We start from the raw sequence: 27,771 nt of genomic DNA, 5'->3' as shown, positions 1-27,771 counted from the left end.
GTTTGTTGAGTTATACATTTTGTTCACTCTTTACTTTGTCGACATGTACAGCCAAGTGCACATCCTTTATGTTTTGTTAAATTTCAAGAGCAACATGACAAAATGATGCACGCACGTAATTCCTTGTGGCGTTCTGATAAAAAGGCATGCATAACATGTTTGAATAAGTTAAGCAGGCTAGGTGACTATTTTTCACCGCCCCGTTTCAAAGGGGATGCCATTAAATCATCATCAGCAGCAGCATGTGACCGAGCATCCCAAGAATGCCTTCCTCTATGGTCACAAGTGACGTGTAGGGAGTTTTCGCACCTTGGACGCCACCGCGCTACGTTTTACAGGTCACAACCAGCTGCCTCATTTAACGTAAACCTAGAGCAAGCTGTAAAAAGAAAAGAAAAAGGAAAACGAGTGAGCGAAAAGGGCACGCTTGCAGCGCCGATACAACGAAATATAATCAGACGCCTCTCGGCGACACGCCACGGCATGTTCGAAGCAGTAAACACGTCGCGAGGTGACATGTAAAAATTGCGCTTTTATTAAGTGCTGACCAACTGTGTAACACCGCACGGAGCTACGCCGCCACAGCCGCAACATTTCGCATCAACTCCGAGGCTGTAGAACTTTATTTTGAAGTTTATATATGCGTGTTTTTGGTTCCCATATGCAGACGACCGTCGTCACCACTTATCGTCGGACAGACAGATCACTTGTCCCAGCTGAAAAATAGTCTCCTGAACCAAGTTACTTCCGTTACATAAAGCTTTCGGTGTAAACGACTTGCAAAATATCCGTTCAAATAATGCGCTGTGGAAACAGCGCGAATTTTTTTCAATGAACGCTTATTACCAGCGGGCTTCGTGAAACACAGACAACGAGAACGGCTGGTGTAATGTATATTTAATGTAATGTGCAGGATGTGAAGTGTCGATGTATAGTACACACATATATGGACAAACAGGCCTGTCGAAAGACAATTTTATTCTTATTTAATAACTGTTCGTGTTTTATTTTTCTATCTTTATCGCTAAATTTACTACATAAGCCATTTCTGCGAACAGAAAATTTAGCTCCCCAATTCTTTCTGCGCAGAAGCTGGTCAGTAGGAAAATTTGACGCTAGGATGGAGCCACGTCAGTAAGCTTTTCCCCTGTCCCTGTGATAGACTCATTCTCATCCAGCGAAGTAGCATTTCCTGCAAAGCGTAGATGCGAAATTCAGCCGTCAGGATTTTCGAAGAGAGATGTCAGAAGCACGTACACTTGCTTTCTGTGTAATGAATAACAATAATAACAGAAAAGAAACGGGAAAACAGAAGTACAAGAAAGTAAAATAGTATTCAACTGACCGCAAAGGAATTAAATATGCCATTGTCAAACTCAACAATGTCTCATTGTTGTGTCAACACACGTATTATGTAGCTATGGAGTTTGAAAAACCCAGGTAGAAAACTCCGAGACTACGAATTTCCTCAAGGCACAGCGAACGTTTGAGCCGATGTGTTACAGCTTGTGTCACGAGAAGTGATTATCTGAATTATTATATGTTATGAACGAGATCAACTAGTTGTGGCTGAAAAAAAACATTTCACAAAGAGGAAAAACAAAGGTCCTTACATGACACCAGCGTGTGCCTGACTTTTAAATTACTGTGTCATTTTCGAGCTGTTTTCGTACGTACACACGCGTGAGAAGCCAACCGTAGCCGGACGTGCGCCTGCTGAGCTATCTATCCATCGCGTCTTCTAAGATAAGAGGAGCGAACTGGGAAAGGCTCTGTTGCACAGAGACAAAGAAATAGCAGTACCGTGACTACTAGCTTTCAAGGTACCCATAATCTCAGGTAATGTTTTTCGAAAGACTTGCTTTATTTTAAAGCCGAAGGCCGCAGATTTATGTGAAGGCATATTTTTTTCTTCCTTGCGGGTAAAGTAGCACGATAAGGTGATTTTATTTAGTTTTTTTAGATGAAGGTTTCTTTGCGATCCCTCCTAGACTTTCCTGATGGTGGCTGCTGTCTTGAATATATAACACACAGTGGGGCACCTTTACAACAAAATGACCCGTATAACGAATTATTTCGAAGACTCAAAGAACATCGTTATAAAGGCGTTTGACTATATACGCAAAGGTTAACTGACTCATATAAATCCTGTATGCTGGCCACGTAGGTCCAGCTTTGTTCTGCATAATAAAAAAAAACAACTAACATTTTACATAAAACCTGTACATATAATGTCGGCTCCCAGGAATCTCTAAAGCATGCCGATCTGTGAATGGAATGGTCAACTATATTTACCGAATTCTTTAATTTGCTTTATATTATTTGATTTAACCGCTCAGTACCTGTCACTGCCATGGGTTATTGGCCACTCCTCCAAAATGGGCATGCCATTCTACGTACGATTCCTACCTAAATCAAGAAGCTATAATGTCGGCTCACAGATATAGAACATGCCGATTGGTTAATAGAATGGCTAATTATATCTTACTAGTTCTTTGATTTACTTTGCTTTCTTTGGTTTAGCAATCTGGTACGTGCCACTGCGGGTGTACCCGTGCTTCGCCAAGCATCAAGAGGTGCTATTTCCCACTGTGACACAACAGGTACAGACATCCCTATGTTGCTTGATACTTGTCGTCCTTCTCTGCGCATACAACTGTCGTCACCAAATTTTACGTATCGCAGATAGCTGTAAAATATTTGATCGCTTTGCTCAAGCTTAGTTTCACATAGATTCCAACATGTGCGTTCGTTCTGCATGACTTTTTTTTCCTTCATTTTCTTTTTTTGGCTGGTGTGCCACGTCCCATTCATTGAGCGTTAAAACGTTTCTTTCACAAGTGTGCGCGCACTTTTCTTTTTCTTTCTATTTAATGTATAAGAGAGAGAGAGAGAGAAACGAGCAAAAGTAGAGAAGTTAACTAGACGAACGTCCGGTTCGCCACCTTGCACGGGGGAGAAGGGATGAGGGATTAAAAAATAAAATGAGAAGGCGAAGGAGAGAGATAGCGCACTGGCTCATTATTAGTTGCAGGCTGTCTTTAAGCATCTTTTCAGGCTCGTTGATTTTAGAAAAGTTATGGGAGAACGTGTAGATTCAGGGTTGTGGACGGATGAGGCCGATCATCCGGGTTTGTCACGACGTGTGAAGTGCTTACACATGCATATATACGAACGCGCGCTCGTGAAGTTATACCCATAATTCTTATTGTGAAAGGAATATGTTATGTTAGTGCAATGTCTCAATGTCTCAATCCCTACTATCTTAATAGTGACATTAAAGACACTGATCGAATATGGACCACAGCAGTGTATCCATACTTGGGCACAAGACGACAGTGTAGTGTACGCGCATTCATTAGTACTGACTGTCACTAATACTGAAAAACAATGCCACTGTGCTTCAGGACATTTCTGAAAGCAATTAGCGCGTGCTTTGCATGACCCTTTCAGGGCCATGGACCTAGTAACACTTTTTTTTTCTTCCTTCAAATTCGACATTAGACACTCCTGGATCTTCGCACACCTTTGTCGGTGACCGAAACTGGCTGGGTGGCAGCTGTCATCGTCGTTACAGTATCATTTTGTATAGGCTTTGCGGTATCTGAAACGAGAATAAGAAGTGAGTCCTTTTTGCATAAAACTGTGGGGGGAAATGATTCGCGATAGTGAGTTCCGGTCTCTCTGGCACGCGGTTCTGCTGACGTAGGCTATATACGCGGTCTCCGTCACCGATGGCCGCTATAAATGCACTTTGACAAACTTGTGATAACATAAACGCAGATACCACGCGCCTCAGTTGGGCCTCGTCGTTTTGCTACGGCGTTGTATTACGTCGCCGTCTCTCCTGTACCCGGCGAATGACGGCTGTTTCCTCCAATACTTTGGTTCTCACATTGCTCCCTTTCCCGTCTTTTTACTTGCTTGTGTGATTATACATATGACAGACAAAAGGCTTCAGACAAAATGACTTCCCCGAAACGGTGCCAACACCTCATACAACATAACTTGTAACCGCAAGTAATGCGATTTGGGCTTCGTTTTGTTCGTAAGCTGCCATGACCTCTGATTTCAAGATTTGATTTGATTTAACGATACCAATTATTTATACAATCATCTGCTGGTGGAACTCTGTTAGTCGGGCCCGTTAGCCGCGCACTGGTAGGGTCTACGATCTTGGTTTCGTTACCCACATTAGATCCTACAACGCAAGATGACAGTGCCAAACGGCCGGCAAAATTGAGCATTCTCGCCGTATAGTGAGCCGCTAGGCGTTCTATGTAACGAAGGAAAACCAGTAATTCAATTACTGATATTATGATTCATCTCTGCGAGTTTATTTTGTCGTTCAAGTCGTATCATTTTTATTGGTTCGCTTGTAATCTAAAAGTGCAAGACAACAGACTGCTGACGAATTTTAGCGTTTGAGTTCGTTCACTGAATAAACCAATCACTCAGCCTATCACTTTATATATCATATATTCTTGTCGAAAACAATAGAAGGAATAACGCACATTGAAATTCCATCGGTAACTTCATTGTTTTTGCTGTCATTGTTACCAATTTATTTTCTCCTTTCGATTTAAATTGTAGCTAACTGACAAGCGAGAAAGGTGGTCAGTCAGACTCTAGCGAATCTTCGATTCGCTTAATAAATAACAGTATTTATGAGCTCCCCAAATCTAGATGAAATTAGAAAACACCACGTGATTTAGAGCAGTATCTCCCTGCGTTCCCGTATAATAAATAGTAAGAACATTGCGGGGCCGCCAGAAGAACAACTAGAAAATCCTGGGCAAGCTTCCATGTTTCTAACCAAGGAAGCCATGACGCCGATAGCGCGCAGGCGATTGTTGAAAGTGAAATTTTTCGCCATTTCTCGATGAGCCACTTCAATTTGTGCCTGCAATATAATCTGCGGCTTTGGTAGTTTTCCTGTACGACGATAAATGGCTAGGGGCTAAAGACCAATATAATCACGCGTGTCTGGGAGAACCGGCCGCTTCGCTGTATACATAGTATGCATGTGACGTCACATCCTCTGCTGTCGTCTGCTTCCGCTATCTTCTGCCATCTTGAGGAACCTTATCAACAGGCGCGCGCATAGGCCTATAGGTTCCCCAACATGGCGCCGCCGTAAACCGGAAGTCGCGGAGTATTCTTGAATGACATACGTGCATACTATGTATAGGCAAAGGTAGACAGCTGTAAATATGACGTCATGTCCTAAAGCAGGTCTACATAAGAGTCTCCATCGCAGTCTAAAGTAGTATGCAGCATTTCATGCAAACTAAATGATTATTCGCTGCTTACTGGTTGGTTCTGGTTCGGTAACTGTGGTTGATGTCTGCGAGGTGGTCGATGGCATGGCTTCATTAGGAGCGTTGCTGGTAGCTGCGTTTGCGGATTTGCGGATTTGCGGATTGACCATTAAGGAGTCGCCCGCTTAATCGCAGCTAGTTCAAACGCTAAAAAGATTGCCAGACTGCAGTGACTTTTTGATTCCCTTAACTAAGGTATACCTGAGAACAGCTATCAAGAGACGCCGAATTCTGAACACGATATTCCGCGTGATGAAATCCCACATTCTATCATCTGACCGCACGATCAGACCATGCGTTACATTGAGCAGAAATCCCCAATTATGCAAAATATTGAGAGTATTCTCGGGCCAACGGAAAACCTGCTGATAGCTTTTGAAAAACGCTAAACGACTCCCTTGCAGTGTGAAGAATGGAGCTTGCATGCAAACTAGAACATCACTCGCGTGCTTACTGGTTGATTGAGTTTCGGCGACTGTAGTAGTTGTCTGGGAGGTGGTTGATGCCGCTGCTTCGTTAGATGCTCTGTTGTTGACAGCTGCAATGTGATAGAACGGAATGGCGTAATTTAATATACCCTGCGATACAGCGTGGAGCAGTACACAGTTAATATCACCTCAAGTTCATACATATAGATATATATTTAATAAGGGACATCGCGTAAAATTACCAGGTGGGCGTGTCTTTTCACTCAAAGCCGTTGACTGAGTGGTTGCGTGACTGGTAGTTTCGGTCTTGTTGCTTGCCGTAGTGCCAGTGGCTATAGCGAACGGACAAAAGTACAACACCACTCACGTTTTCTCTTCACTTGATGAGCGTCAAGACTGTCTATTGCAGCGATAAATGCTCAATGGAACAATGAAAATTAATGAGTAGTGTAATTACCAGCTTCTGTAGGTTTGTCACTTGCCGACGTCATCTCAGGAGTCGTTGGCGGCGTTGTTTGGACTTCGCTCGATGCACCAGTGTCGCTAACTAAAATTGAAGATGCTCATGCGTTAAAAAGCACTCAGAAAGAAAGGTAAATAATGTACTACTAACTTAAAAGGCAACAACTTTCCGTTAGCGTCTCTGAGGTTTGCTAGTAAGGCTTTGAGTAAACGTAAATGCACAGTTGGCCAGCGCGTGTACCAACTATACATTGATTGGGTATTGACCGATTTATTGAACGGAAGTGTGGCCTTAGTTTCACGCAGGAAAATGAGAATAAAACACATAACTAACATAAACACACATACACTTCACATCTGACGACCCTCTCCAGCCGAACGCGCGAACCCTCACAAGAAGAGTGACTCTTCAGCAATAAGCTGAAGGCATAAACTATGGCATTCAGTGCAGTGCCTCGCTTGGGAATTGTTGGTCACGGGACCAGCAACTTGCTTGAATTGACAGGCCTGTGCCATCGTTGCCATCCTGCGATCAATTTTTGCACGACATTGTCACAGTTAATAGGGTTAATATAAGCAGCTTATGGCTGGAATTGCGAGGGTCCTCACGGGTTGCATAAGGGAGGGAGACGAGAAAGCATAGATGGTGACTTGGTGTCTATATATCTGGCTGTTTGTCCTGGTCATTGCCTAAGTTATGTTTGTTTATCATCATCATGATGATGATCATCATCATCGTCGTCGTCAGCAGCAGCCGCCGCTGTCGCCCATTTTTATGTCACTGCAGGGCGAAGACCTCTACTAGCGACCAGTTCATTATCTCTGTCTTGCGCTAGCTGATTGCAACTTGAGCCTGGAACTTTACTAATTTCATCACCGCACCTAATTTTCTGCCGTCCTCGACTGCACTTCCCTACCCTTTGGCACTCATTCGGTAACTCTGCTGGTGCATAAGTTATGTGCCCTAAGCATTACGTGGCCTGTCCAGCTTATCTTTTCTATTGATGTCTACTCATTATGGTTCATTCCTAAGATTCACGCTGAGAGACCATTTATTGTACTGCATGCCGCCTGCTCAAGTGCCACGTGAGTCGGGGTCGGGTACACGTGCGAGACATGCCGTGAAGTGTACATACACGATGTTTATCATTTGCTGCACCGTACACTCTGTAAAACTCAGCACGCACTCTTCAGCCGTCTTCGTTTTCCACATGCCTACGCTTCGCCGCTCACAGCGCTTATGCAAAAGCACGGCGCCGCGTCTCTCGGACGCTTTGGCAGCGCGGCGTCTTCTTGTGGCTTCGACAGTGCGCCATCCGTTATCAGCTCATTCCCCAGACACGGTCTTTCTTTTTAATCCTTCTGCATCATTCCTCGCACTAGTTACCACTGTGTGAAGTGCATACACCCTGATCTCATTGTAACCTTATCCGCGTTTCATTACAACTCGCTGCATAACATACTTTGCCGTATACGCGTATTTAGACCCAGCCCCCGTTCTTCAGCAAGTCCCGTTTCCTGTGGGCGCCGAAGCTTCGCCTCTCAGCGTTTCCAAATGCGCACCTGAGCGAGAGGATCACGCCAACATATCCGGGTGTCCCTATGCATATGGCTGGTTTTCCTTTCTGATATCGCTTCCTCAACCGACTGAAGAGAGTTGCAGGTGGCATGGCTTCCGAGATCCTGAGGCCGTGCAGGTGGCGTAGTGTTTCCTACAAAAGTTACTTAAAGGAACTGAGTTGAGTTGAGTCACCATGGGTACGATGGTACGGGTAGTACGTTGGGTTGTCTAATCTTCGTGCTTGTGACTTCAGGCGCTATAGGGTGGCGTCATTAATTACGCTTTTCTTTTATCTCAATTTCCAGGCAGTCATCATTTCCTAAACACAGTAAGTCAACTAGTTACTGCGCCAATGCCGAATTACTGCGAGCTGTCTGATTTGCAACGCGATATATTGTTGTAAATGGCGAAATTATAAAGTCACAAAGCCGGTTCAAGCCGGAAGTATTTGCCGTTCAGGCAAATTCATTCACTGATCATCATTCCCATAGTGGTTGAACCTATAGGAAGCGATCTGAGGCAATAACTCCAGAGCTTCCTCTGGTAACTTTACTAGTAAAATATATCGCAATTACAATGCCACCGAAACTGGCTTGCGATGCTGTCTGCCCCGCCGGATCTCGGAGGCAACGGTAGGTGCTCTAAATGACGGAACGTATAATGTTACCATGCACCTACCAGTATTCAACGTCGATGAGACGACAGTGCTAGGCAAAGTGTCCGGGATGGTTACAGTGGAACGTTTGCGTTTTGTCGTCCGGACCGTCGTAGTAGACGTCGACGTAGTGCCGTTGCCGCAGTACATCTCTGCGGCAGAAGGACGGGATCTCCACCTTGTGCAGAAACCACGGTAGCAGTAGCCTCTCCAGTCGAAAAAGTTTCCCACAGGAGACAGATGCTAAAAACAAGAAGAATAAAAGTCTGTTTCCTTCTTGGCTACTGTACGAGTCGTGACCTGAGACAACAGTAACTACTACTACTACTACTACTACTACTACTACTACTACTACTACTACTACTACTACTGCTGCTGCTGCTGCTACTGCTGCTGCTGCTGCTGCTGCTGCTGCTGCTGCTGCTGCTGCTGCTTCCACGGAGGAAGCAAATAAATGCTAGAAACAAGCCCATTAGAAGAAGAAAAGCTTGTTTCCTTTATGGCTACTGTACGAGCCATGATCTGAGGCAAAAGTAACTACTACTACTACTACTACTACTACTACTACTACTGCTACTACTACTACTACTACTACTACTACTACTACTACTACTACTACTACTACTACAATACTACTTTCTTTTTATTGCGGTAAAGACTTGCCATTATGGTATAATTCTTGGTGCGTATATGTGTATTATATGTGTGCTGTGAGGCCTGTGTTGTGTATGAATTGGAGCAGTGTTTTGCGGAATCTGTTGTCATGTATCCAGCGGTCATAGCTGGTTGACACACTGTAGGGGAGGCCGGCTTGCAGTAGGAGACGCGACCGTTCCGATTGTAAACCCGTACATGTCCATATTAGGTGGTATGCATCTGCTTCCACCTCCACTACTACTACTACTAGTACTACTACTACTACTACTGCTACTACTACTACTACTACTACTACTACTACTACTGCTACTACTACTACTACTACTACTACTACTACTACTACTACTACTACTACTACTACTACTACTACTACTACTACTACTACTACTACTACTGCTACTTCCACGGAGGAAGAAAATAAGCTAGGAGGGAGCATCACGCCACACCACCAGCCTTTACAAGCTAATTACTGACCACCGTGAAGCTATGATACCTTTGCCGTATTCACTCTAAAAGAATCTGCCTCGCACGTGACCCTTCTCTCGGCTGACTCAGCGCAGTGTGCTTGGTTCCCGGTAGGTTTCAATTGATGCGCACTTGTTCGGTCCTGAGGAAACGACGATGCAGCGTGAAATGCCTTTCATAGCTGCACGATCGCCGGTGAAGCATTGTTTGTCGGGATAGCTTGCCGGGTACAGCGGTGCCAAACGCCAATCGTAAAGGGAGCCGTTTGTCGAATCCGATAGGCTTTACTTGTCTCCTGACAGCCCCGACGGGAGTGATTTCGGCCAGTTCTAAAATTGACTGCTATACGCAGTCTAATAAAAGGCTCTGGCTTATACTGGCTGACAACAAAATTTTATCCCAACCTACCGCATACTGCTGGCAGAACAAAAACCCCAAAACCCATTTTCCGTTGAAGTTCGTCTGGGTGGAGTACACAGGGTCTACTTAAAGAACACATTGGTTTCTCCCTCTTTAAAAGAAATTGGTTACGCCACCAAAGTGAAACTTGTACTCTAAGATGTGGCAGCTTCGTTGCACATTCACAAATACAAGTCTACAAATGTGCAGCAATCTTTGAAACTATAGTTTAGCGCGAAGGACGAATCAGTGACAGCGATAGCGAGCACGCGAGGTGTCATAGGCATATCAGACACGCTGGTGAGTCCGTATGCGGCGAGAACTGCATCGTTACCGGATGGTACTTTTTTGGCGAGCGAAAACGCTACTTGCCAAACGGCCGCTCCACCGCAGACGCGAGAGCACCCGCACGTGAATGTTCATGCCTGATCGCACTTCGTATCGTTTCTTTGGTCACAGCAGAAAGCGCACGCCGTCCCTACCGCCCGCCGAGGTGTACCGCCGTGATGGATGAATGGATGGACGCTATGAGCGTCCCCTTTGGAACGAGGCGGCGGTTGCAATGTGGGCTTGTTGGTAATGCATCTTCAGGAGGTTGCTCGGTTCCGCCACCAAGCTCTGAAAATCCTAATCTCCTGAAAAGGAAAAAATCTCACGAAGAATTCCCATAACCAAAGCTTCCGAACCCCTATTGGGAACTTTCTTTTTGTACGCCTCCGTTTGTCGTTTGCCTACTTTCCTTCCAACAATCTTCTAAACGCCTCTGACTAATCTCTATTGCGGACATATTTGCTTTCCCCCTGCTCTCGCTGAACCCAAGAGCTTCAACGACGTCAGAGGTATACCTAAATCGACCGCTGGACACATATGATTTGCGGACGCCAACGCCATCTGGTGGCGTTCTCAGGACATGCTGCTTTAAGCTCACAAAATTAGGGTGCCTCGATGCGCGCTCTCCTCCGCGCCATCTAGTAGCGCCATCTCATGCGGTAGCCAGGAAACTAGCGTGGTGATGATGGTGTGACGTAAGTACGTGGGACAAATGTTTATGAAAGCCTTCCCCATCAACTCGCAGGGCACTCAATAAAGTTATTTCCTCCTCCTCCTCCGGCATAGAACACTTCCTTCCTAAGAAAAAAAAAGCATTTTATTTCTAGCCCACATTGGCCTCTGCGGACTATAGACTGAACATGGGTCACTTTTTTTCTCTGGGGCATGCAGCAAGATTTCTTTCTTGATCGACAGACGTGACCTGTGGTTTTCCCTGCATTACTTGGAATTGTTGGAGTGGAGCCGAACGTTAAGCTGATGTTGCGTTTGTAATCTAATATTTGAAGTTTTGTTAAGAACACAAATTTAAATTGCGGTAAATAAAAGAAAGACCATGCGGATGGGGCCTGTGTATGAATAAAAACCTTACGTAGCACTCCGTTCCGTCGTAGTAGCGCCCATAGGGGATGAGATTTACGCAGAAATAGAAGCACCGGTTCACAGGTCTATCCTGTAAACATTGAAATAAAGAGGGAGTCAAGCAAGATATCATATGCAAGATTGTGCTGTTTCTTAGTCTCACAGAGGCGATATATATATATATATATATATATATGTATATATATATATATATATAACTGTCGAACATGCTTTTGGATTTGTTAAAATGATTGATCTCAGTAAAATCTCGAAGAGGTGTTGCGGGCCTTTAGTGTAGTGCACTTCCTGCTCCTGTTCTTTCGAACTTTGACAAGTGTATGCCTCAGTTAACTATATATGTAGAGACTTCTGCAGCGTTCTGTAGGAGCATTAATAAAAGACGGTTAGCAACGCTGGTGTCGAGTGCAGAGGCATGAGCCTAACTAAGCAAAATTATTCCCACCTTCCAGTCGCTCCCGAACTTACCGGGTGTGGGTTGCATCTGTCTGGACAGCGATATCGCCGAAAGAACGCGTCTGCCAGCGGTGCTGCATGATAAGAGGCAGGTGCAGTTTCGATATGGAATAAGCATTTCTTTTTCAGGTTATTTCCAGAAAGATTGTGTTAGCAGTTGTTTAATTGATAACTAAAAGTCTTTTATTGTTGTTGTGTTCTTCTATTTATTGTATTCTTTTAATGATTGCATGCTGTTTTGCATTGTAAGCTTTCAGTCGTATATGTTTCAGACATACGCCAACTTATGTTCACCGCGATATGTCTATATATTGTTCTTACACTTTGTGTAGTTGTTCGCTCTTGTTTTGTGTTTTTGCGTTTTTCTTAGCTATTATGCAAAATTTATTGTTTCTTGAATCACATAATCATGCTGTATTTGCACATAATATACATACGTTTTGTTTTGGGAGGTCCCCGTGACAATTTCATAACGCTGGAACCTCCTAATATAGTTGATTTCATTAGTCATATTATAATACGCAGAAAAGAAATCTATGAAGCTTGAACTTAAAGTAAACAAAAGCCTGTCGAACATGACTCTGACGCAGGTATTCGTTATTATTATTATTATTGATGGTTATCATAATGTTTACTCTGATCAGAAATTGTTGCATTGACTAAGCGATATGTAAGGCATTTACGATTACGAGATGATCATGTGAATGCCATGCGAAGAAGGCATAAAGATTTCAAACAACATCAGAGGTGTGGAGTTCTCCAACCAAAACGAAATATACTTTAGAACGAGCACGACAATTTTTTAAATGAAAATCGCAATTCGAAGGAACTTTTTTTCACTCAAAATGTCTTTTTTTCTATGCTTTCGCTCAGTTATGACAATTTCGCTGTTGCTAGCTGACGTTCCTTACAGAACAATCGACCATGGGAAAAATATTATTTTTTTGTCCATGACGCCAAGAAACATTTTAAAAAGTTCACTTGGGTCACTGAACTGATACGTACGTCCGCTGTACTCCGTGCTAAATGATAGGCAGTGACGCAGTGTTTCAGTGCATTGCCACTGAAAGTTCGCCCTAAGTACTCATGAATGTTATATGAGCTAATCGGTCGTGTTAAGTCGGTACTGAGCAGGTAACTTCACCTAGCACTTACACCAAATAACCTAAATGTCGCGGCTGCTTGTGCATGTTACCATTTTCAGTAGGTCACCGCTGGGCGTTAAACACTGCAATGTCAGTGGAAAGGCCCTCTCGCAAAGGCTACGAGAGTTCAGCTAACTTCTTATTTTATTTTTTGCAGTGAGAAGCTTTGCTAATGCTGCATTCGGCGTTATCGAGTTCGGTCGCGCTGACTCACCGCAACAAAAAACCCTTATCAGCACCTGCCTTTCCCCTCTGAGCAATGTGCAATACCTCGCTTCGAGAGCATGACCTGCGAGATCGGGTGGAGAGAGTGCGCGCCGCCCAATCTCGGAGGCCGTGCTGAAAGATACGAGCGTCAGAACACGCTGCCAGGTGGCCCTACCGTCGCGGGTCGCGGTGACCATGATGCAGAGTGTTTTAGTTTGCTGTACCACAGTGATTCTCGCCGCGATTCTGCCAGTTTTCTTTCGGTGCTGTGGAAGGAATTGTCAGCGTAGATTGCAAGTTGAACACGAGCCGTCAACTAAATGCCTTCTATTTGATCGCTCTGGGCAACATTTAAACTGTCGAATTGTGAATAAAGCTTTCTCCATCAGTAAACCCTGTGTAAACTGGCGCCCACGCGCTTACGGGGAGTATTATTGCCTTCGGCGTTTAAAACAAATTATGCAGTTCCAGCGAACTTCTTGGAATATGTGAAGCGGTTAATCAAATGTTATAAATTTGCTCCATTTCGTTCTAGCGTCTTGGGCGTAAAGGAAACTCAAGCATGCGCACGTGTTCTCAAACACCCGTACTACGCACTGTTTAAAAAATCTATTAAAATTCTTTTTTCGGTGTTGGCACGGCAGAAGTGTACGTGTGATTGCGGCCTAACGGTTGGTTAGGGTGTCGAAGTGCTGTGCTACGGGAACGTGATTCTTTGTCAACATCGGGCACGCAATTCATTTCTTTCTTCTTTAAAATGCGAGCTATTCGACAAGAACGCGGCAGCAGCACCCAGCAGCCGTAATCAGGGGAAGTCGAGAGGGAGTTCTCCAGAGGGAGCTTCGCTTTAAAGTGCCGGATTTTTTAGAAATTTAGGCAACAAATGCAGCTGTACAACGTATAGTAGTCAAAGCCAGAAGAACGCCTCAAGCCGAGCGATCGAAGCACGGAAATCGAACGAATACGTGCACTAACCCCAAGTCCCGTGAGAAGTCAAGCGAGCGCAGTGCGTCAGAATTTCCTCTAGTCATGTTAGTAGAAAACACTATGTGCGCGACCACTGTGAATTAGGACTGAAGATCGAAAGAAAGCAAATCAGAATGGAACGTTACAAAAATACGGGACCACGCGTTGCTCAGAGAAATTACATTACAAATGCATTCGTACAGGCAACGATGGTTTGTGAGAGGCGGTGTCCGGTTTATTTTTGTTAAAGAAAGAGCCTTGTAGAGCGCGCCTTATCATCCTAAAATATTGTCATGGGGCCGTCATGCTATGCGCATGCAGAAACAATAGACTAAAATGTGAGTGAGATCAATAGAACTGAAAGGGAAACGTTGCCATCCACCCGACCATGGCACAAGGAAACGTCGTGTGAGCACACTGAAGGTAGGATTTTACATTAACGCACTACGGAGTAACAACTTTGGTGTGCATTTAAATGGACCACACGGAATAAAAGTTCGGTTATACTCTTTATTTTTTTTTTGACCGGTTACCTGATAGTGATACACACGTACTTAAGGTCAACAGGCATGCGTATACTTACTCAAAGCGCAGATCAGAGCCAACGCAAGAAACATTCGGGCTGACGACATTTTGCTGGGGTGTCAGTTGCTTCTGTGCTTCTAACCGGCGACGGTGTCCAGTTTTGTTCGCGTGAAGTTCACTTCTTGCGCACAGACTTATCTCACCTTTAAAATGTCTGTGGTGTCTCCAATGCACTCGATTTCAATCCTGACTTTCCGTGCATTGCTCGCACTACATCAAAATGAATGTATAGGTCACAAGCATTGTTACGTCTCTGCACACATACCTAAATGGTGCAAACTTGCTGCATGTAAGGTTAAAGACTGTTGAAGCTTGTCTTGTAAATGGTGTATGCGACTTACCTCTAAACTTTCTGAAGTTTCTGAAGAAACAAAAAAGAAGGGTGTGTTGTCGCTTCCCAAAGCTCAGTGAGACGAGTGCGAAAAGGTTTGGGAGTTGAGACATGCTGTCACAAAGTGATGGAAACACGGTCTGTTATTCCAGAAGCTGCTTGGCCAAAGTAATGTAGAAGCATGGGTGGAGATAACAGCGATTTTTATTATTGCCTCGGATTAAAAAAAAGAAGTAGTCGTGTAACATGAGTGTCGCTATCGAAGAATAAAAGCAGGTTAAAGAACGGAAACGAACGGGAACCTTGAAAACAGTTTGCAGGGAAGCCGACCATGCCTTCTTTTCTGGTATTGATGCACATACACGTATATTTAATGCTGTTTTTTTATATCTTTTTCTGACGTGAATACCTGGATGCAGCAGGAATAACAGATTTCGAGTTTTGTTGGATCACTTCTGTTAAGACGAACGTCTTGTAAGGCGAACAGAGTATCACGGTCTCTTGAGTATGTTTCAGCGGAAGACTACTATGCTTCCTTATTCTTTGTAACTTACTGGAACTTAGCAAAGGGCCAACGTCCCATTACTATGGTATCTTGATTTGTGTGCCTCTTTGTTAATACGTTAATGAACCTCGCATCGCCGATAGCTTGCGGAATACAAATGAAGGGGAAGCTTAGAGCTGCTATGTAAATACATGGGAACGGTGAAATCATTCTCCTCAGTACTCACTTCATCGAATTTGATGAGGTTTGCTGCAGTTAAACGGCAAAGTAGGAATCTACCTACCGCAGGGACCAAACTTATTAGTTAGCCCATCAATGTATGTACAAAATTAATTGTAAATAGCAAAATTAAAGAAAAGGATGGCCGAAGAATTACGTTTCCAGGTCTGTAACTCATCACTAAACAGCGATATTACAATTCTGTAAACTGCACCGACTGCGCCATCTAATGCAGACAAAATTGATGGGCTATACACCGCTCAGGAATAAACCCCTAATTTGTATGTGAACAGGAATTTCGCAAGACATTTGCAAGCATTGTAAAAATGTAAGTATAAAACTGTCAACTCATATATCAAGTTTGTCTGCTTGAAATGCTGTAAAAGATGCAGTATACAGGGCTGTGTAATTTGTTCTTGGTGCAGAGTTGCGAATTTGTAAGCTTCTTGCTTGAAGTTTCTTTAAGCTTATCGATTTTCATGGAAACTTTAAAAAGAAATGTGTCGTCCTAGGTTGGGCTTCAGCTATTTGCGTTCGGTAGTGTTCAACATTCTTTTTCAAGTGCAACACATTTCAGTCAAATCTGTAACATGGGCCGGTTGGATATATTACATATGTTTGATTAGAGAAATCGTAGTTGGCCTCGAGTTAAAGCTTCCTCTTAAATAAAAAAAATTGAAGTGTAAATCTTAACAAGTACAAGCACTGTTACAGCCATGCCATTACCATTATTCCGTCGGTGTGTGTCTCTGCCTACAAAGAAAACAGAACAAGAACACTGCCAACAAGACACTGCTTTTTTATTATTTCATTCCTTTCATATATAACAGTTCAGAGGAGCTCAACAGACAAGACGCGGTCACAACATGACACCGCCGCGTCTCAGCGGTGACAAACCAGTGACGTCATCAAGTCAGAAATCTCGCGGACACTCGACAAACTTGTGAGGATCGCGAGAACACTATCACGCGTTATCCTCCCACGGCATCATTCGAACCTTCGGCATCGGGAAGACGCCGCGCTATTATTCTTCGTTTGGCACGGTCGCACATTTTTGCAATATTTTGCATGTGCATGAAAAGCAAGCATGCAAAACCGACGTAGACACAGACGTAGAGGAACATGGATATTCTATTAAAAGGTGTTCAAGATGATCTAAGCACTAAGAGAATATTCACACGTAGGAGTACTTTGTGCGTCGTGCTGAACGAGAGCGTGCAATCGTCCTCCCCCGCTTACACACACACAAAATTAACATCGCGATGCTGAGCTTACGATTTCACTATAAAGAGATTCATGTTAGGCTTAGTAATTACTGTTTGCACGCATATTTTGTCCTTAGTTTTAGAAAGTATTAAGATGCCATTTCAATCGCATGGTTTATTAGTGCAGGTTTTCCGCTGTATTGCCATTTGTGCATGGTATATTTTCGCGTGAAATCTGTGCAAGTAAGCCATCGCCCAACCCTTGCCAATTACGGGGTTCTAACTTCTGGCTTCCTTAACATTGTAACCGTCCTTGTAATATTTTTACGAATGTACTTCAGCATCAAGTCTTTTAATATCATGCATGAACGGATGAAAAATCAAGAAAGAAAAAAAATCATTTTGTGTATAGCAGCATGCAAACGCGTAGTTTCGATAAGATAACATGAAAGTGGCACTATGCACACGTACAAGTCTGAATATTTGTTCTTATCTCGTTGCTATCTTGTTTAGGTGCAGAGGCAAGTTTGCACAGAAAAGATAGATGGAAGGACGCTCAACATGATGCGCACGTTGCTGAACGTTGCCAAGTGAACCGCAATCAACGCTCTGTTTGGCTCTCGCAAGGCTGACAACGCATGCAGATGCACTTGAAGCAATAGCCGTTTCACTATCTCCCTATGTGACAGGCGAATCGTAAAATGCACACAGTTAAGAGCAATGAGATGCGTAGGAGACGCCGAGCGAAGAGGATTTCATTCATTAAAGCAAAGTACGGGCATCTGAAGAGCCTTGATAACTTAATGAAAGTAATATTGTATCCGTGTAGTGAACCTCAGCATGTTTTTGTGTTAGTTTGTGCAATAATATTTCTTAAATTTGTATTTGATTTTGCGGCTTTAATGTTGATCTCGTTGTCGTATTTGGAACCGGCTTAACTTCACCTGGCGATGCTTTTGGTGACCCAACTGGGCTGAATGTGCCGATTCTTTATTTGTCTCTGTACTTTTTGTGCAGCTGATTTCTTTTGAGCTTATCACGCTTTTATTACGGGTTTTCGAAATTCAGTTGTTAGTGCTTTACCGTCTGGGTACAATCTCAAAAACTGTAAAACGTACAATTCTTTTGTATATTAAATTGATTATATATGCACGTTAGCGTAAACTGCTTCATTGTCGGAATGCTTTCTTAACACGGACATGTTATCACCCTTTTATCGTTTAGCAATATACTGTTAGGCTAAAAATTGGCAACGAAATGGTTATCAAATTTTCCCATTTCAGCCTCGTTTAATTTAATCTCATTAATAAAGATACATTAGTACTGGAAGGATATTTGCTAATGTGTATTTAGTATACGTGAAGACAGTGTACTCAGTTCTAGTTGCGTCTTTCATGTGTACCGTAGTATCTGGCTCGTAGCACCGCTGATCATTGGCAGCATATAACTTCGAACGTTCACACAGAACGTCACTGTCAGTGCTGATACAAGTTCAGGTTGCACAGACACGTGTCATTTTAAGACAGAAGTCACTGACTTCACATATCATTTCATCTGCGGCTAGCTACAATATGCGCAAAGCGACAGTTCCCTTGTACATTCGTAGTTGGGTGGCTTCTCAATTGTGAAAATACCCATTCGTAGGCTTGCAACATTATTGCAGTTGTCGATATAGCATGCACGAGAGAAGCTATTGTACTCACGCATAGGTCCAGATTCGTTACTGTTGACTTGTCATAGAAGTTACAACGTTGAATGACACAGTGAGGCCTTCATGACTGAAAATTTGGCCCGTTTTCACTTTTCTTTAACGGTGATACCGGAGCTCAGAATAATTGGCATTTCTTTCTGCTCAGGACAGTTCGGTGTGTGAAGCGTTCGTTCTTTGCCACTTTCAGTAAACAGCAATGAAACTGCCATTGCACATTTTTTTTCGGTAGTTTCCCTCCATGGTCCAGAACTCAGTTTCTGCCGACCATTATACGTTGAAACGCTGACGTTTAAACAAGCTTGGATAATAATTATTGCCGCGAAGCCGTGTATCTATATACAACGTTGCGGCATACAAACATATCTTTGCCAGAATGCGACATCACTTTACCAGCCAACTAAAAGGTTGCCTGCGAAGTGCGACAAGGTCACTTTTGACAAATGTGCATGTCTGCGTTATTGATACATATAGGCCAGCAAACCTGTGGCAATTCGACATAGTTGAACCCCTTTTTATGCACACCCCCCTTTTCGTTCATTCCGAATGCTAGAATAGTCACAAACCCATCTCCAAATGAGGAGGGCCTCTCGTTCAAAGCACCTAAAGAGCGAGGAAGGAACACCGGGTAAAGTACACGTTATACAAATGCGGTAACAGTGAGGAACTACACTACTAGCGTCCCTACGCAAGCCGTTTCGTGAGCAGTTGCGCGGGGGACGTTTTGATCGGTCCATTGCTCGAGTTCTCTATGCTGGTCGCGACGGCGACCTCGAGAGAGAAAGAGAGAGAGAGAGAACACCTTCGTTGTAGGCCGGTTTCCCGCCGTGTAGCAACTACGTAGCAAAATACAGCGTTACAAGCGAGAAAGATGCGGCAGCTACGCACAACATTTCTATAAAACTATAAACAGTCTGTGCACGTGTAAACATTCCGTATGCAAATCTACGTCCACTACAGCACGTGCAGCGGTGGCGATGGCGGAAGCGGCGTGCGTAATATGGAGCGGGCGATACGGGATAAGGCGCTTCCCGCCACCGCCGCCGCCGAAGCAATGAGATAACACTCTATGTCAGCGTATACAAAGCACTTGAAGATTCAGCGAGAAAAAAAACCCCGAGCGACGTCATAGGACGAGGGGCACAACTCTTCTTGGTGAACGGCACGTGGTGACAACTGCGTCGAGCTCCTCTTAGAATCGCGTCGCGTTAGCGACAGAAAAGATGTACTTTGCGAGAAAGTACCATAACCTAAGTGCGCAGAAAGACCTTTCAATAGCTGCTTAAATCAGGGAACGGCAGATTTATTGATTATACTGAGAACGTTCTTCGATCTGGATCAACAATGGTCAAGCAAGAGATGCCTCAGGTTGGAGCCAACGTTTCGAGAAGACCCGTTTTCAAAGGTGTACTTTGTGGGAAAGTACCTTCGCTAGTTACCGCCACCTAAGTGCACAGAAATGTTCTGAACGGCTAAGTAGAGCAACAAAAATGCATGCAGGTTTATTATTATGTTTAGGACTTTCTTGATTCTGCACTATTAGTGATCGAACGAGGGATGCCTCAGGTCATAGTCAACGTTTCGACAAGAGGATATTGATGATGATGGAGCCCTTTTGTCTTAACGTTAGCTACATAATTAAGAAGCTTGTATTTGCCGCCTGCATGCTGATCACTTAAAATCTCCGTCTTTCCGTGAACCCCTCACCCCTTCCCTCCCGTTTATTTTCAATACTAATGATTTTGTCGCCCCAAAGCAGCGCGAAGGGTCCTCTAACATTGTTGAAAGAACATTGAGGCTCTGTCACATTAAGCATGGACTGTGCGGTGCTTGAAGCTAATTCGACTAAGGTTTTGCAGACACCGAGTTACGATTGGGCAACGTTAAACTCATATTACGCAGCTTTGTCTCCCAGAGCAGGGCCGTCTTAATCTAATATGAGGGCTGCTAGCTACGGAGGGCGGTGGTGCGTTTCTCGGGCGCTGCGCAATCGTACCCACCTGCTAGTCATTGAGAAAGTCAGTATTTAAAGAATTACTCGGGTTAACAACGAGCTTGTTACGTGGTGCTCCGAATTGGCCCAATACTTCAAGTTGTTCTCCGTCAAGTGCTATAGTTTGTGTGTGTGCGTTCTGTGGAGTAAAGTTGCCATAACGCTAACAATGCCCGAGTTTGAAATTTTTTTTCCCTTTTCGTCAAGCAGCGAGCAAACAATGTTTAGAGCCCCATTCGAAAACTGTTCGTGCATATTTTCCGCGCAGTAACTGAAGTTCTAAATTAGAAACTGCAACAACCTAATTTTAGTGCAAGAAAGTTATTCACAGAAAATAAAGTGACGCTAGGCTTCTGCCAAAGCACCCTGAATCGCCCGAACTTCCATGAATGTCTTGATTCGATATTTTTTTCTGTGCGATTCTGGGCAACGCCAGCTATTCGGCAAACGACAAGATGGAATGAGCATCCTAGACTTCCTTGTTTTTTTTTGTCTATGCTTGTTTCCTACGTAGCATACTCGGGTATAATGTCACCGCATAAGGAACAGGCATACTTGTAATATGAAAATAAGAAGTAGTGGCTTTAGCCAGCTTTCTGTAAGAGTCCTCATAATGATTCATTTCAGCCTAAGCTTTTGAGGGGGAAACATTGTCAATCACCATAGAATAGCACGGAGCTTTTCTAAGGTCGTCCTTAAACATCTTTTCGCTAGTGCTAGTGATTAGCTAGAGCGTAGTGCGCTTAATTAGTGCAGCTGGTGCGCAATTTTTCACCCTTATGGTGAAAATTTATTCATCGATTATTAACAATTTACTGTTGTTGGAAGGCTGGCGAGAAACTATGCCAGCCCTTCTAATATCATTACGATCAATAAACCAATCGATCGAAACGAAGACGGCGCTTTATCACCACACGTCTCGAAGCGCGCCCTCGGTCCCATTCCGTCACCGCAGGCGATAAGTGTAGCGGCGAAACTGCGGCGAAGCATTCTCAGCGTGACGGCATGACTGACAGACGTATATTCACTGAAACGATAGCGTAAGCTCACGTATTCGTAGGAGCTTGTTTTGAACAAGCGAAGGTGGCGTCATTAGATGATGGTGCTCTGTGGCATTGAGTACAGTCGTGCCAAAGCGACGATGACCCGAAGCGAAGCCTCAACAGGCGCACTATTCGAGTCTGTTGAACGCAGAATTCTTGACCGGGTGCAAAAATTTCCAGGCGGAGAAGTACTGACGTGAAACAGACTTCATTCGAACCAGGACAGGAAGCAAGCACTGTTTCGGAGGGTACATTTACAGAACTTTTGATCGTCGTAATGCACTGCGTAGTACGTAGTACCTGTTTTAACGAATATAATGACACTTTTTCGAAGGCAGTGCATTAGAATAATGCCTTTTTTTTTTCTTCTTCAGCAATACATTAGTCGCGGCGAACGTAAGGAAATTAATGAGAAGAACCGCTGAACTGATTACTTATCGTATGTTTTCTAACTAGGCTATTTAATAATATTGAGCAAATGCTATGATTATGAAACTGAAGCTAGTAAGAGTTGACGGCATGTTCACTTTGCAGAGAATGCAAAGATTGGCGCCCATTCGTGACAGACAAGCTGCACAGTGTTGCGGGCAATTTTGTTGACGATCAATCATTCTCCCGCAAGGCATTGCTTATGCAGTGCAGGACAAGATCATTTTGAACGCCAGTGTACTTCATGATGTGTTCTGGGAACTAATTCTCTGAAAATAGCTCCTTTCGCTGCTCTAGAGGTGACCAGGAGGCACCGCGACTGCGTATATTGTTTTGCATTTTGCTTACTTTACTAACTTGTGACGTTACTTAATGTGATTTTTCTTTGTCTACCACCAGTACAGAATTATTTCTCATTTTACATTTCTTCTCGACATAACCTTTCATCGACTACAAAATATCTACTTAAAGAACGAAATATGCAGTCTAAGAGCATATTCTCTGGACTGTGAATTGGTGGCTTCAGAGGGTTCCGAAAGGGGATTTCGATATTTGAACTGAGGACGCGTTCAGATAGCTCTCCGTAAATACAGGCGATTCTCTCGACCGCTTAGGCTTTCTTTTTTTTTTGGTCATGACCATAGAAGAAAAATGTTTATGTTTACGCATGTTGAGACATTGCTTCGTCCATCGGATCGGCTTGGCAAGATCTTGCAACCGGACAAACACTGCAGCTCGCATTGGCTGAAGATATACAGACATATCCGGAGCAACGTGGGAAAGACGGAAATGCTTATGCGTTTATAGTGATATTGAGCTTCTTTTTTTTTTGTTCAGCACTGACGTATTCTGGTACTGCCGAGGAAATTCGTTTATGGCGACGAACTCAAATATGTATCAGAATCCAGCAAAAAATAAAGCAGCACTATCTCATAACTTCTTTTAGGTTGGAGTTGAATTAGACGAGCGTTACATTGCCTTTCTCATTTCCTGCATAAGTTATCGATGTTCCGTATGATTCCACTAAAAGCTAAGCAGAAAAGGTAGAATATAATTGGATAATGATTGAAATAACTCAGCAAGGAAACAAATGGAAAGTGAGCAGAAATGTGCGCACTTGCTTGCAGTAAATATTTTTGACGTTTCGGTAAACTGAGGGCTTCTTTCATTCACTGTAAGCGGCCAATCGCTCTAAGTAAATTCGCAAATCTTCATCGCTGAAATGGTCGGTGGCTAAGCGTATCGTCAGTCACTCTCCCTTTCGACATGGGACGCGTATAACATACAGGAAGCAACCATCAGCAGTCAGCGTATTACTTGCTGAAGCGCGACACGAAAAACAAGTGATACAAACAAGAAACAAGCGCTTCGTGTCGGAGAACTCGTACATGGGGGTGACGTTAGATTGGCGCCCAGGGCCAGGACAGTACTGTGGGAAATGGTTACGTCGTGACACTGTATAGTTGTGAATGTCACTCTGCGTTCCTATCATAATGCTATCAAGCGACGAGAGAGCGCCCTACGCGTCTACATGAGAACAATGCCGTTACTATAAGCACTCCGTCAAAGATATACTCACGCTGCAATAGGTGAAAAAAGAAGGTAACGCCAAATAAACGCACGAATGAACGACCTAAAGCACGCTTACGTATATTTCTTTCTCAAGTGCTATGTGTAATACCTCGAAGGAAACACTTCGCAGAGTATAGCTCCTATACAGTGCTATGGCTACGTGGCGTGCGTAAACAGTGGGCACGCTTGAGCCAAATAGGCGAAGATCTCGGGCCCCAAAGGCAAGAGCGAGCGTCTGTATCGACCATATAGTAGAAGGCCCTGAGATCTTATCGGCTCCTTACGACTGTAACTAGACCGTCCGTCGTCGTGCGTTAAAGGCAACGCTCCCGTAGAGATAAAACGTGTAACATCGTGTTGCCGAGCGTTTCTTTTTCTACTGGAAAGTGCGCTGTTGCCTGGAGCTTCCCGAAAACGCTGTCTCTTGGTACGATATATAGCTCCATTCAAGCCGGTAATGGACAGTGAAAACACGATTATTTGTATCCCTATGCGCGAAACATTGTCTGAACAGACACTTAAGACAGTACGACAGCAGCATAAAGATGGCTCGTGTTTGCATTTGCGACCCGTAAAGAACGATAACGTTGCGACCGTTGTGTTCGTAATGTCATACGACTAACTCGTACCCTTGGAATGCATACGCTAAAGGTAAGCTTGCTGTAAGCTTAACCTAGCGCTTGTAGCTACTGTTTATATATAGTTCGACTATGTAGTGTCATTCGATATTATGTGCAACACTTCATCCTAAAGACAAAAACTTTTTTTTTCAGCGTTGCGCAAATGTACCGGAGCTGCGCGCCGTGCTCTAGGCATGAAACGAGAAAAAGAACGCAAAGAGCACCGAGCGGTTAAATGCAGTTTTATGGATTACGCTGTTTCACTCGCGTTATTTCTTGAGGATATCTTATAGAACACTCCAACCGTAACAGTACCTTTGCTGTTGTGCTTCAGAGTTTTCAAGGGACTGAAACGCTCGAAAACCATCAGCACGTGGCGTAAGCGTTTCAACAAGAATTCTTTCTTTCCTCACTCTACTGTAAACATTGGCCTCGCCAAAAGCAGCTGGAGCGGATTATACCAGCTAAGCGTGTTTAACCGTGTTTAATACGTGTGCTACGTTTAATGTTGGGCACGATGAAGGATGTTTTCAAATCCTACTGAACATTTATGGCAAGGCCGTGCGTAGATCTTAGGACAGTTCTGCTAATTTTGTTAACGTCCTCAATAAACTGTTCAGTACGACTGCGCTCGCCACACTGAAGGCTGATTCAACCCGTGAGCACATCCAGTATATTTGTTACAAAATTAATTTCCGCAGCACGGCAAAACTTTGTTCATCTTATTCCGCACGAGAACTCATTGCTTCAGTGTGGTAACATGGCACCACATTCGAAGTTATAACGCATGTTGGTTCAATAGCATGTGAGCCTGTCTACTACAATGGCTTAGAAGCTTTTATCATCACTTGAGCCCTTACGTTATGTGCAATCTTATTTGCGAACAGATATTCGATATCGGAAAGTCTGTGCGATTGGTAACTAGAGTTCTATATAGTTATCTAATCACCTATTTCATATTTAAAACAGCGCCAAAAACACGGACAAGGGAGGACACAGGACGAGCGTTTGTCTCTTGTCCGTGTTTTTTTGGCGCTGTTTTAAATATTAATGATCCGTACCAACTAGCTCGCACCCGAACCCTTCTGACCTATTTCTTGTCAAGGCTAACGCATTTGTTAAGAGCTACAACACTTAAATTGTTGCCGTCACACCTGCTTATAATGTGCATAGCCCTTTGTACATAACAAAATACTGGACAGAAATGAGGACTGGACTGCTTCGTTGTGTTTCTTGCGCTTGTCCATTTTCGTGGAAACGTAAGTGTTTACAGTAATTTTATATCCATCCGATTCAATGCGAGATTTCTCAGCTAGAAAAATTTGATGTCAATTCGCATGTGTTATACACTGTGAAGCCACCTAAGTGCCCGTAACAAGTCAATGTAGCTGTTCGTAGGCGCCGTCTAAGTCCATACTGTGATAGGTGGTACATAATGTGCCAAATATAAATTCAAAGCTTTAACAGATCAAAAATCTCTCATCGAAGCAGACGACTCATATCGGCTTAAACAGGTATCCCCATTTGAGACAAGCTTGTACAACCAGCTACAAACCGGCGGCAAATTCGTCATAAAACTGTTCGACACTCTGTTTTTCAAAGCTCCTACCGGCGTTAGTGATTGTGGCCTCAATTTTTTTATTACATTTGTTGTACCGTTATTTCTGAACTACATCCCGCATCAACTTGCACACCACTGGCGTTACGTGGAACGCAGTGCTCGGACTTTGAGGAAGTAACACGCTGAATATTTTCTTCCTCGAAATATTGAAAATGAAAGACACACGGTCGGGGCGACTATCTGCGATACTGAGGCTAGAAACTTGCCCTCGATATGGCAGCACTAGTGTCACTATGGCACGACATTAGAAACCGTCTTGACAGTGATAGTTGGCCCGAGTTTGTCAGTTCAGAATGAACCGTTTTGGCGAAAAAAAAAATAATTTTCGCGCAGCGCACACTTAATCATGTTATATGGTGCACGCTGCAGATATAGCGCAAAGCGTGAAACATTGACATTTAAACAGGTGTGACATGCAGACTGTAGTTCAGAAAGAACAAGAATATGGGCACCTTTAAGTGCGAAATAAGTTCGTTACAGGCTGTCTTTACCCTTCCTTTTGGCGACGTCAATGAAGTTTACGTGACTCTGGTTGACGCATCAGGACAGACGGGAAATAAAAATGGAGGTATGAATTAAGACCGAGATATCAAAGAAAAAAGAACAGTAAAGGATAATACACCGCGAAAAATATATTTGTGTAAAACAGCTTCATTGCGTAACGAGGAAGAACAAAGAAGGGCTGATCTCAGCATTTGATTTAGATAGCCTAAACGTGTTATTGTATGATCATTGGGCGCTTCCGTTTAAATAGCAGGTTAACGATCGTTATGGTTCGGCCCGGAAGCGAGGCAAATACGCCCAATGTTACCAGCCGTTACTGAGGAAAAGAAACGATGGTATTAAAATCGGAAGGTTCTCTTGAGACGGCTACGTCTCCAGACACCGAGTGATTCCAAGCATGCTCAGCCCAAAGTTTAGCGTGAACAGCTAAACTGTGTTCATCTATGCTCATTCAACGCTCCAATTCAACCACTTAGCCCTCTTTTGATCTCGAAAAACTACGATAAAGATTCATTTTGTAGTTGTATGCCTTAATTTCATGATTAGAACGAAGAAGGCCGCCTACAAATGTTGCGATAAGTGTAATTCAATAAAAGCGATGATGATGAGAATGTTTACCACCACCTATGCCGCGACGGGCTTGTCGTAAGCCAAAGTGACGATCCCTCATGACCTGAGGTCGTAAAGACCCCTTAATTGAGGGGGTTCAAGAGGATATTCAAGATCGTTACGGTTCGACTCGAAGGCGAGACAAATGCGCCCGTCAGCTGTTATCGCCAAGAAGAAGGGCAGGAAAAAGCGAAAGACGCTCTCCCCATCAAACGGTGATGTCGTAGGACTCCGAGTCACCCCTGAGCAGGTACCGGACGTGGCCCGCCGTGCGCATGCGCAGCGCTGCCGGCGACGACGCCGGCGGCGGCGGGGGCGGCGGTGGAAGAAAGAAGGACGACGGCGGCGGTCCCGCCGACGACGCCACCTGGTGGTGGTACTGGCGGCCGGCGGCTGAGCTCGCTGCTGGCGACTCGAGCATTCCCAGCAGGCCCCGCTCGGTGGTAAAGGGCTCCCGGCCGTTCGCCTTCACGCGCCGAGTCTGTAGCGGCATGGTGGACCGGAGCGTGCGCCGCTTCTGCGAGAGCACGTGACCGGACCAAAGGGTGGGGGGGAGGGCAGAAGAAGGCGTGGAGGGGGGGGTTCTCATGTGACGCAGCTGCGAACGTGCCACCAGACACTTCGTTTAGAAGGACACATAAGAAGGAAAGGCAGGGAGACTATAGCCAGGCGCACTT

General features: G+C 44.1%; 2 protein-coding genes and 1 long non-coding RNA gene across 5 annotated transcripts in view; 1 reads left to right on the top strand and 2 right to left on the bottom strand.

Annotated features, from left to right (window-relative positions):
* Positions 1 to 963: 963 nt before the first annotated feature.
* On the bottom strand, positions 964 to 14,884 carry LOC142564036 (uncharacterized). Of its 2 annotated transcripts, XM_075674854.1 has the most exons (10): positions 14,734 to 14,883; positions 11,845 to 11,906; positions 11,369 to 11,449; positions 8,451 to 8,670; positions 6,207 to 6,296; positions 5,992 to 6,081; positions 5,776 to 5,859; positions 5,314 to 5,394; positions 3,527 to 3,604; positions 964 to 1,192 (listed from the first exon to the last, which is right to left on the bottom strand). In XM_075674854.1, exons 1-10 carry the CDS (start codon positions 14,780 to 14,782, stop codon positions 1,116 to 1,118), a joined length of 912 nt encoding a protein of 303 aa, XP_075530969.1. In that variant the 5' UTR covers positions 14,783 to 14,883; the 3' UTR covers positions 964 to 1,115. The 2 variants fall into 2 exon arrangements, with proteins under 2 accessions (XP_075530969.1, XP_075530970.1); XM_075674855.1 differs by lacking the exon at positions 5,314 to 5,394 and having other exon boundaries at positions 14,734 to 14,884.
* Positions 1,561 to 17,879, top strand: LOC142564037 (uncharacterized). Its single transcript, XR_012824471.1, has 3 exons — positions 1,561 to 1,839; positions 2,524 to 2,603; positions 17,509 to 17,879. It is a non-coding gene; the product is annotated as an uncharacterized LOC142564037 (long non-coding RNA).
* LOC142564035 (glutamate [NMDA] receptor subunit 1-like) overlaps positions 16,570 to 27,771 on the bottom strand; it is a 142,122-nt gene continuing 130,920 nt past the window's right edge. Inside the window, exon 19 of one of the 2 annotated variants that reach the window (XM_075674853.1) lies at positions 16,570 to 27,611. In XM_075674853.1, the coding sequence (XP_075530968.1) occupies positions 27,303 to 27,611 (309 nt within the window). In that variant the 3' untranslated portion in view covers positions 16,570 to 27,302. The remainder of the gene's footprint in view (positions 27,612 to 27,771) is intronic. The other variant, XR_012824470.1, reaches the window with a different exon arrangement.

Source organism: Dermacentor variabilis, chromosome 11 (genome assembly GCF_050947875.1).
Source record: "Dermacentor variabilis isolate Ectoservices chromosome 11, ASM5094787v1, whole genome shotgun sequence".
NCBI lineage: Eukaryota > Metazoa > Arthropoda > Arachnida > Ixodida > Ixodidae > Dermacentor > Dermacentor variabilis.
The sequence above is the reverse complement of the archived record's forward strand: the minus strand, read 5'-3'. Positions and strand labels throughout refer to the sequence as shown.

What these genes read in the sequence shown, in the direction of transcription:
- LOC142564036 (XM_075674854.1), bottom strand. Translation starts at nt 14,782, where the DNA reads ATGTCGTCAGCCCGAATGTTTCTTGCGTTGGCTCTGATCTGCGCTTTG. An exon ending in GGCTCTGATCTGCGCTTTGA is followed by an intron (nt 11,907 to 14,733) that starts GTAAGTATACGC and finishes CTTATCATGCAG; the next exon opens with CACCGCTGGCAGACGCGTTC. An exon ending in CTCATCGACGTTGAATACTG is followed by an intron (nt 6,297 to 8,450) that starts GTAGGTGCATGG and finishes CTTCAATTTTAG; the next exon opens with TTAGCGACACTGGTGCATCG.